This window comes from Enhydra lutris, unplaced genomic scaffold (genome assembly GCF_002288905.1).
Source record: "Enhydra lutris kenyoni isolate GAN:26980312 unplaced genomic scaffold, ASM228890v2 scaffoldscaffold13, whole genome shotgun sequence".
In the NCBI taxonomy this organism is placed as follows: Eukaryota; Metazoa; Chordata; class Mammalia; order Carnivora; family Mustelidae; genus Enhydra; species Enhydra lutris.
Window position 1 is genome coordinate 30,042,384 of NW_019154097.1, and position 9,568 is coordinate 30,051,951.

General features: G+C 55.1%; 2 protein-coding genes across 2 annotated transcripts; one reads left to right on the top strand and one right to left on the bottom strand.

Annotated features, from left to right (window-relative positions):
- The first annotated feature begins 282 nt into the window (after nucleotides 1-282).
- On the top strand, nucleotides 283-4,411 carry LOC111146309 (WD repeat domain 38). The gene is made up of 9 exons (XM_022501809.1): nucleotides 283-351; nucleotides 868-988; nucleotides 2,102-2,218; nucleotides 2,322-2,419; nucleotides 2,731-2,811; nucleotides 3,057-3,188; nucleotides 3,268-3,417; nucleotides 4,156-4,203; nucleotides 4,307-4,411. Exons 1-9 carry the CDS (start codon nucleotides 283-285, stop codon nucleotides 4,379-4,381), a joined length of 891 nt encoding a protein of 296 aa, XP_022357517.1. The 3' UTR covers nucleotides 4,382-4,411.
- A 267-nt stretch (nucleotides 4,412-4,678) lies between these two features.
- LOC111146168 (ribosomal protein L35) lies at nucleotides 4,679-8,974 on the bottom strand. The gene is made up of 4 exons (XM_022501601.1): nucleotides 8,925-8,974; nucleotides 8,363-8,499; nucleotides 6,828-6,909; nucleotides 4,679-4,859 (listed from the first exon to the last, which is right to left on the bottom strand). Exons 1-4 carry the CDS (start codon nucleotides 8,925-8,927, stop codon nucleotides 4,710-4,712), a joined length of 372 nt encoding a protein of 123 aa, XP_022357309.1. The 5' UTR covers nucleotides 8,928-8,974; the 3' UTR covers nucleotides 4,679-4,709.
- Between the last annotated feature and the right edge of the window lie 594 nt (nucleotides 8,975-9,568).

Below are 9,568 nucleotides of genomic sequence, written 5' to 3' on the forward strand. Positions count from 1 at the left end.
GGTTCGGCTGGCGGTGGTGGCCGGCGTGGAAGTCCCTAATCCGGGCCGCCCGGAGGTTCTGTCCGTTGCGCCCCACCTCCCAGTAGCTGAGAGCCGTCTCTCCCAACCTGTCCTCTTGGCCTCGCAGAGACTCTGAGGCGGTTGCGCACCCCGCCCTGATTGCCATGGAGACCGCGTGTACACAACTTCTCCCATCCCCTCTACCCTGTCCCAAGTGAGGGCTGCAGGCCGGACCAGCGCCCGCCTGGGAGAGAGCCCACCTGGCCAGGCGGCCTGGGGCCCATGAACAGCGGGGCCCCAGGGCCGCTGACCGTGGGGAGAGTGAAATTCTTCAGCCGGCACCGTGGGGAGGTGAGGTCCAGTAGGGCTCTGCTGACTCTCAGCTCCTGTCTTTGGGTCTAAAGTGGTTCCTGATTCTGCCTTGGGTTCTCTGGCCCCCAGCTTCAGATTCTAAGCTCTGGTTCTTGAGGGCTCAAACTCTTGGCCGACTCCAGTGTTCTTCTGACTTTGGCTTTAAAGGGAACTCATGGTTTAGAGTAGGTCTTCAACTCCTAGGTCTAGGGTCCATCTCTAGAATGGGCTCTTGGCTCTGCTCCTAGAAAAGGCTCCAGCCTCTACTTTCAGTGAGGGCTCTGAGCTGCGGGCTCAGGTTATACAGAATTCTAGAGAGGGCTCCAAGTTCTTGCCTCGGATTGCAAGAGTGGTTCTGGCATTCTGGGCTCTGGTTGTAGAGGGAAGCCTGAAGTCCAAGCTCCCACCCAGGGTTCCTGGGGCAGTGTTTGGGGCTGTTCCTGGAGTCTAAGGTCAGGGTAAGCTGACAGGTGTTTCTTGCCCCAGGCAGGAGCTACTTCTGTGCTCTCCTTCCAGGTCAACTCCTCCGCCTTCTCTCCGGATGGCCAGAGGCTGCTGACAGCATCTGAGGATGGCTGTGTGTATGGCTGGGAGACCCAGAGCGGGCAGCTGCTGTGGAGGCTGAGTGGCCATGCAGGTGGGGCTCCTCAGGCTGGATGTGGACGCGAAGGCCTGTGGTTCTGTCTGGCATTCTGTAGAGCCTATCATAGTGACCTCTGACATCTGACCTGGGCATTCGGACAAGACAGTCTGGGCAGGGCTGGAGCAGTAGGGAAAGGACACAGGATACGGTCCCTGGGAACTTTGATGCCAACAGACCTGGACTCAGATCCTATTTTGTTTGTTTGTTTTTAATATTTTAATCTCTACACTCAACATGGGGCTGAACGCATGACCCTGAGATCAAGAGTCGCATGCTCTACTGATTGAGCCAGCCAGGTGCTCCAACTCTACTATTGTTCTAAAAATTGTTTAAAGATACACATATTTGCCGTCTTAACCATTCTTAAGTGCACAGTTCAGTAGTGTTAAGTATGTTCGTTATGCAACTGGTCTCCAGAACTCTTCATCTTGTAAACTGTAAACTCTATACCCATTAAACAATTGGTATTGTTTTAGACCCTGGCGACAACCGTGCTTTGTCTCAGTGAACTTACTCTAGGTACCTTGTGTAAGCGGAACCATACAGTACTCCTCTTTGTGAGTTGCTTACTTCACTTGGCATGAGGTCCCTCAAGGTTTCATGTATGTGAAACTACTTTTTTTTTTACTGAGATCGTAAGTTGTGTCACCTGAGCCTCTATTGCCCTTCTCTTTAGAGATAGCTGCTACCCTATGGGACGAGATAATCCAAGCGAAGTGTCTAGCACCTAGTAAGGACCCAGTAGATATAACTACTGTAATTATTATTGAGACAAGAAAAAAATCTGGTGATTACAGGGCAGACTGACTAATGCTAATAATACAGGAGGTCCAGCGCTGGAACTCTGAACCCAGGGTGGGCTCTCAAGAAGTTACTGGGAAGTCCCTGCATTTGCTTTTGGTATTGATTTTACAAACGGGCAAATTAGGGTTGGGGTGTTCTAGGAGAAGCCATGGAAGCTTGGCTTGCCAGGTAGCTGAGGGGTGAGAGGGTTAGAAGGGAGAAGGCAAGCATGTGATAAGGCTGGGAGAAATTAGCAGGGGCTGGCCAGCAAGGGCCGGAAGTGGAGGGCGGCACCCTGTTCCCCGACCATGGCTGCTTACCCAGGTCCCGTGAAGTTTTGCCGCTTCTCCCCTGATGGCCGCCTTTTTGCCACTACCTCCTGTGACTGTACCATCCGCCTGTGGGATGCAGCAGAAGCTAAGTGTCTGCATGTCCTAAAGGGTAAGCGGGATGGGACAGGAGCCAAGCAGCCAGGCCTGGGTTCCTTTTTAGATCTTGTTGTGTCCTGTTCCACCGTGACCCCTCTCCAACTTCGTGTCTGCAGGTCACCAGCGGAGTGTGGAGACGGTCAGCTTCAGCCCTGACTCAAAGCAGCTGGCGTCGGGCGGCTGGGACAAGCGGGTGATGCTCTGGGAAGTGCAGGTGTGTGGAAGGGTGGCCAGAGCGGGACCTGGGACCAGGAGGAGACACACCCCAGCCCCAACAGTGCCCCCAGAAAGGTCGTTCCATCTTCCCTACTGCCCAGGCCCATAGCTGGCAACCCATCTCCCCATGAGGTTGACCTGGCCTGGCCTCCTCTTGTCAAGGCTCAGGTAGTCTCCCCAGACCCTGTGTCATCACCTTACCCATGCAGCCCGCAAGGAGGGCCTGATCTGACCCATCTGAGGCCTAGAATCTGGCACAAGCCTTCTGGGCCGCCCTCCAAGGCTCAGGGCGCTCTCCCTCTTCTGCAGTCCGGCCAGATGCTGCGCCACTTGGGAGGGCACCAAGACGCCATCCAGAGCAGTGACTTCGCACCCAGCTCAGACTTCCTGGTGAGCCACACCACCTCTGCCCAAGCCCACCGCAAGGAACCTGGAGCCCATACCCACTTTCCCAACTGGGGCCGAGCCGTGGTTAGAATCCCAGACCTTGAGTGACTGCTCTTCTGAGCCTGTTTCCTCATCTGTAAGACGGGAAACTCAGCAGGGCTCAGAAGGCCTTTCTCGAGTCTGGCTAGCTAGGAAGCACAATGGTGGGCGCGGGTTAGCTGGTTCATGCTCACAGCAGATGTCTGCAGGCCACTGGCTCCTGGGACTCCACTATTTGCATCTGGGACCTGCGGATGGAGACCCCCGTGATCTCCCCCCACGAGCTGGAGGGCCACAGTGGTAACATCAGCTGCCTGTGCTACTCGGCATCTGGCCTCCTGGTGAGCTGCGTTTCCCTGGGTTCTGGGCTGGTCCCCTGCTGGCTCCAGACCCATGGGCTTAGAGCTGTCTGCTGTCCAGGCTTCTGGCTCCTGGGATAAGACTATCCACATCTGGAAGCCCTCCACCAGAAGCCTGCTTGTTCAGCTCAAGGGCCATGTTACCTGGGTGAAGAGCATAGCTTTCTCCCCTGATGAGTCACAGCTGGCCAGCGCTGGCTACTCCCATATGGTGAGCCCACCCCACCAGGCCTGTCCTCCTGGCAAACTCCTATCCCAACATCTTCCTTTAGCAAAACCCTCAGCAGTTGAGAAATGTCCATATCCTATTTGCCCTAAATGGGAGGGTTCCAGCTGCCAACCACTTCTGTACCTATGACCTGGCACTAAGGTTTATGCTGGCCCAAATGCTAGTGGCAATGACTTTTTCTTTTTTAGAGATTTTCAGAGTGCCCAGAGTTGGAGAAGCAGATTTCCCACACTGAGAAGAAGGCCAATGTGGGGCCTGATCCCGGGATCATGACCTGAGCCAAGGGCAGTTGCTTAACACACTAAGCCATCCTGGTGCCTCCCCACTTTGAGAGTGTGTACGGGAGCAGGGAGGGGCGGAAGCTGAGAGAGAGACAGAGAATATCTTAAGCAGACTCCCTGCTCAGCCCAATGCAGGGCTCAAACTCATGACTGAGATCATGACCTGAGCCAAAACCAAGAATCAAAGGCTTGACCAACTGTACCACCCAGCTGCCCCTGGCATTGACATTTTTAAGACTCATCACAGCTTCAGGGAAAAGAAAACTGCACTGCGCTGAATTTTTACATCAGATATGCTGAGCATGTTAAATACACCTCAGAGAACAAAACCCATGCCAAAAGGTTAAGAGGTTGGCTAGGACTCACCCCAAAGTGATTTCAAGGACGTCAGACTTACGGGGTGAGGTCTCCCCACCCTTCTGCTTGTTTTTATTTCCAGGTCAAAGTCTGGGACTGCAACACAGGAAAATGCATTGAAACCCTGAAGGTAAGGCCTGTGGGCGTAGCACCCAAAGGTGTAGTAAAAGGCCTGCCAGGGGAGGCTGGGGGCAGGCAGGACATGTACCCTGAAAGCGAAATGCTTTTGGCAGGGAGTCCTGGATGTGGCCCATGCTTGCGCCTTCACCCCAGATGGGAAACTCTTAGTGTCTGGAGCTGCTCACTAAGCAAGATGCCAAGTGCACTGCTCTATCAAATCACGCAGAGCCTCTGGGATGTAACATCACCACAGATGGCTCTCAGATCTTAAGCCTGCCTCTCCCTGCCTGGGGCACGCGCAACCTGGCGGAATGAACTCATGAAAGGACAGTGAGCGCACCTCCACACCACAGCCCCCAAACCAACCACAATGGAGCCCCCACCAGATCCCCGCGGCCAGGACTGTCACGGCCCCACACCGGGGCACAGCAGCCCGCCTCTCCAGCATGGTTACTCAAAACGCCCGCAAACACAAACCAACACCAGCCAGTTTGTCTGTTTTATTGGCGCCAGCGCTCAGGCTTTGACGGCGTATTTCCGCAGCGGGTATAGCCGCTCCTTCCGCTGTTGCTTCTTGGTCTTCAGGTTCTCCTCGTGCTTGTTCAGCCGCCGGCGCATGGCACGCGTCTTCTTGGGCCGCAGATCCAGGGGCTTGTACTTCTTACCCTGGGTGACCGGAGAGCAGGGGGAGTCTGAGCACCAGGGTTTAGGAGCTACTGTGGCAGCAAAGGAAGCCCCTAAGGCTGGAACTGAGCTGCTGGGGGGCATGGGGAGGATGCCGGAAGTGACTGAGGGAGGCCACTGGGGTGTGGAGGTTACTCTGTAGACCTGAGTGTGAGGAGGTGTGCTACACCCAGCCCAGCAGGGGACTGAGACCCTGTAGGGGGAGCTGCCTTAGTGTGAATCAGACCTGGTCCCTGCCAAGGAGCTCCTAGCCCACTGGGAAAGACTGAACAGCTAACAGGGGGCCCACCACTGGGGAGGAGGAAAGAGATTAAGGTTTCACCTAATGACCAGCAACAGCCTGGAAAGCAAGCAATTTGGTGAATACCACTTCCAAGGGGGAGAAAACAGCGTGCACAAAAGCTCCAAGGGATGGCAGCTCAGGTGCTTTCTGGAAACTGCCAACAGCTCAGAGACAGAGGCACAGGACAGGGGTGACAGCCTCAGGGCAGAGAGCTGCAGAAACCAGCTGCACAGATGAGGGTAAGCTCTGAAGTGGGGGTTTGGAAGCGAAGTCTTTGTCCACCCATATCCCCATTACCAGCAGCACAGGCAAGGGCCTCATCCATTTCAGACTGAGCCCTCAGAACTCTGCTGTCCACCAGACGAGGCACTAGCCACACATACGGTCCACGTTACAAACCCAGGTCTTCAGCCACCACAGCCGTGGGTGGCCAGAGGTTACTGTACCGGACGGTGCAGACACAGAGCATTTCGAGCACCGCAGAAAGTCTATGGGACAGAACTACCAGAGGGCAGAGGCCTCATCTTTACGGCCCTGAGTGCTGCCTGGCAGGGGCTGCACTCACTGGAAGACAATTCTTCCTGACGACCACCTCTGCGGTGCCCACAGAGCCTGATCAGAGTTTCAAGCCCAATTCTCAGGAAGACGCTCCCACACACAAATATGTACACATCCAGGGATGACGGCAACCCCCACCCACCACCCGCCCAACAGTACATGCTAGAGTCCCCTAGGCAGCTAGCCTAGGCCCAACACGGTGGCTTTTTTTGACAAGTGAAAGCCTCCAGCTAGTCAAACACTAACTGGGATGTTGACGTGAGGCCATTTTGCAGATGTACTCAAAGCCCCTCAACCGACTTTGAGAGAGATCATCCCAGGTGATTTAGCAGGCTTGTTTCCATCAGCTCAAAGGCCTTTAATGCAGGGCAGAGGTTCTCCCCCAAGAAATCCCACCTGAGAACAGCAGCTTCAACCTGTGTCGTCTTAGTCCTGGCCTGCCATGAACTTCCCTTCCTGACAGCCAGGCCTACTGATTCTGGGCTTGCTTATTAGCTAGCCCCCAAAATCACAAAGGCCAATTCTTTGTAATAAATCAGATGCATGTATTCACACATATGAAGTCTCTCAGTGGTTCTGCTTCACTGCTTAAGCCCTGGTAACACCAGTATTGCGGACAAGATCAGAAAACGGTGGTAAAAATCTCCCAGAAGCACTCAATCCACCGCTCCCTAAGGCATGGTTTGGAACACTGACCCAATCACTCCATTAACTATAGGTGACCTGGGCAATTTAACCTCTCTACACCTTGAGGTCCCATCTGAAAAATGAGAGTATCAGGTGCTTGGAAGTGACTGACAGTGATGGTAAAACAATCTGAAACATTTAAAGGTAATCCTCACAGACTGCCCAAATCCACTCAGCTGGTGAGGATGAATTCCAAACCCAAACTCCAGCCAGACTCTTACCACACTGTTGATATGCAGACAACTGCAGCCCTGAGGATAAGCGGTCTGCGAGCCATGCCGGTGGCAGACGCTGGTTAAGAAGCAAAAAAGCCCATTCCCATGCATCCCAGCAGAAGCTCTTTATACTACCCTTCTGGCCAAGGGAGGGCTGAAACTTTGCTGCCTGCAGCTAAGCATCTAACTCCCCCAGCCCAGACTCACCTTGTAGAATTTCCTGAGGTTCTCTTTCTGCGTCTGGTTGATGACTGTGAGAACACGGGCGATGGATTTGCGAACAACTCGGCTGCAAAACACAGAGACATCAGTGAAGGTGGTGGAGACATACAATGCTGCCCCCCCCTCCCTCCTTTCCAAGGCATCTTATTCAGGACGTGACCAGATGTCCTGAGGCAGGGGGATTCCCCACCAGCTCATCCCTAATCACCCAGGAGGTACCTAACCCTGTGTTTTGGGGGTTAAGGCCCGAAGACTCTAGGAGGTGGGCATCTTACAAGTAGGGACAAGTAGGACAGGGAAGGAGTTCTGAGAACGTATGAAGTATTCACTGAGAAGTGGAGAGTAGATCAGGAAAGATCTTCCACCCCAGGCCACACAGACTCAGAGCTATTAAGACCTAACCAGTGCCGACCTGAATAAGCTATGGGAAATCCTGCCACAAGCTGTGTGACCAGACTCAGGAGTCACAGGAGGGGCCACTTGGGAGGGAAAAACAAGACATTTGACATTGCAGAAACGCGATGAGGGGAAAGGAGGAACACAGGAACAGGCTGGGAGTCATGCTGAATTGGGGTCTTGGTGGGGGATGAGAGAGGGCCACTGGGTTAAACAGCTGGTAAACACAGTCAGCATTCAGCACGCAACCTGTGTGTTCCCCAACTCATCCAACCCCCTCCCAGAACCAGAGATTGGTTGTTGGGGGCCCATTTTATAGAAGATGAACACAAAACAGAACAAAACAAAAACTGGGTGGCGAGGCAGCACACGTTAGGTAGGATGTGGCAAAAGAAAACGTGTGCCCAGTTCAGCAGTTTCCAAACCCACATCCCTTTCACAAGCCCTGATTTTTTTTTTTTTTTTTTTTTTTTTTAGGTTTTTTTTTTTTGACAAAAAACCACACAAGTAGGCAGGGAAGCAGGGGGGGGGGGGCAGGGGGATGTGGAAGCAGGATCCCTACTGAGCAGAAAGCCCGATGTGGGGCTTGATTCCAGGACCCTGGGATCATGACCTGAGCGGAAGGCAGAGACTTTAAGCCACTGAGCCACCCAGGCGCCCCACAAGCCCTGATTCTTGATCCGTGTAAATCAATAAGTTAACTACAACTCAAGGGAGGGGTGGGCCCAAGGCACCCACCTACCAAGTGAGGGGGGAAAAAAATCAAGTGCTGGTGGAAGGTGGTTAAAAAAGGGTCCAGGTAGATTTTTCCAGGCAGCCTGAAAAAGGGTCTGGAGGGACAATCTGTTCCTTCTCCCGTCACAGAGAAGCTGAGCAAGGGCACTCCAGGCAGAAGGGCAAAATGGTCCAAGGCAGACAAAAGGTCAATCAGACAGCGGTGTCCCCTGCGGCTGGGTGCGAGCAAGGGGAGCCTGGGGAGGCTGGTAGGACGGACAAGACATTCCCACCCACGCGTCCGCTCAATGATCACCTAATCCGACGCTGCCTTTAGACAGCCTCGAAAACCCACACATGCTTCGGGTGAACAGGTGTGCCCCACACCCAGAGAACCGGCCTTCACTCACATCTTGGAGAGCTTGGAAGCCGCGCCGCCTGTCACTTTGGCGACGCGCAGCTGGGACAGCTCCACCTTCAAGTCTTCCAACTGTTTAAGCAGCTCCTCCTTCTTCTTGCCGCGAAGGTCTCGAGCCTTAATCTTGGCCTGAAAGCAAGTACAGGTGTGGATCAAACACCACCCAATAGGGCTGCCTCCCTCCCCATCCCCGCTCAGCAGCCACCCTCCCTGGCCTGACAGCCCCAGGAGGGCGCGCCAGGGCCAGCTTCCCTCGCCGAGGCCATGTCTTGGGAAGGGTGACCGACGCCCCGGCGGGCCCGCCTTCACCCAGGTCTAAAGCGAGGCTGAGCCGCTACCCCCATTCCGCAGACTGGAAGACGGAGGCGCCGGGAGCGCGGGCCCAACCCAGCAAGGGGAGAGGGTGGGAGACCGGCTGTGGCGGCACGAGGCCACTCCGCACGGCGCCTTACAAGCCCGGCTGGCAGATGGGACCCCAGTGCTCACCTCGAGCTCCCCACCCCAGGACCCGAGCCCCACAGCGCGCGGATGGCACCCGATTCCACCGCCCTCACCATTTCTGCACGATCTGCCGCAGCCGCCGCCGCCGGAAAGAGGACGAGGGAAAGAGGAAGGGGCGGGGCTGACCTCCACGACTACTGCCGGGTGGCGGCGGGTGCGGCCAATGGCCCCGCAGCGAGGGAGCCCTAGCTCCGCCCCTGACGCCTCCACCCGCCTCGCCTCCGGGAGCGCCTGGGTACAGCCGGTTTAGCCCCGCCCGGAGGAGCGCCGAGTCTGCGATTCCCCTGGTCTGCCTCGTCTCCTGAGCAGAGCGCTTGGGGAAACCGAGGCCCGGGTGACCGGCTGCTTACTGGTGATGGCATAGTGAGGACTCGAATTCCTCCCTTTAGTCCTTTACTCGTTCATTCATTCATTCGGTGGACCTTGCAGGATGCGCAGTCTGCTGCTCTGAGCTGGGCGCCAGTGCCCTAGGGATGAAGGGGATGAGGGTTGAGGGTTTTCAAAGATGAATTAACATGGCTTCTACCTTGGAAGAATTTTTAAAATCGGAAGTGGGCGGGGAGAGGCAGGATCAGACAACTGTACCCCCAACTCTATAAGCCGTTCTAGTGGAGGCAGCTTGTGGCAGGGGAAAGAGCATTCAGAGCCTTTGTTTTAGTGAAACCGTTCGGTTTCAAATTTTTGCTCTGCTGCCTCG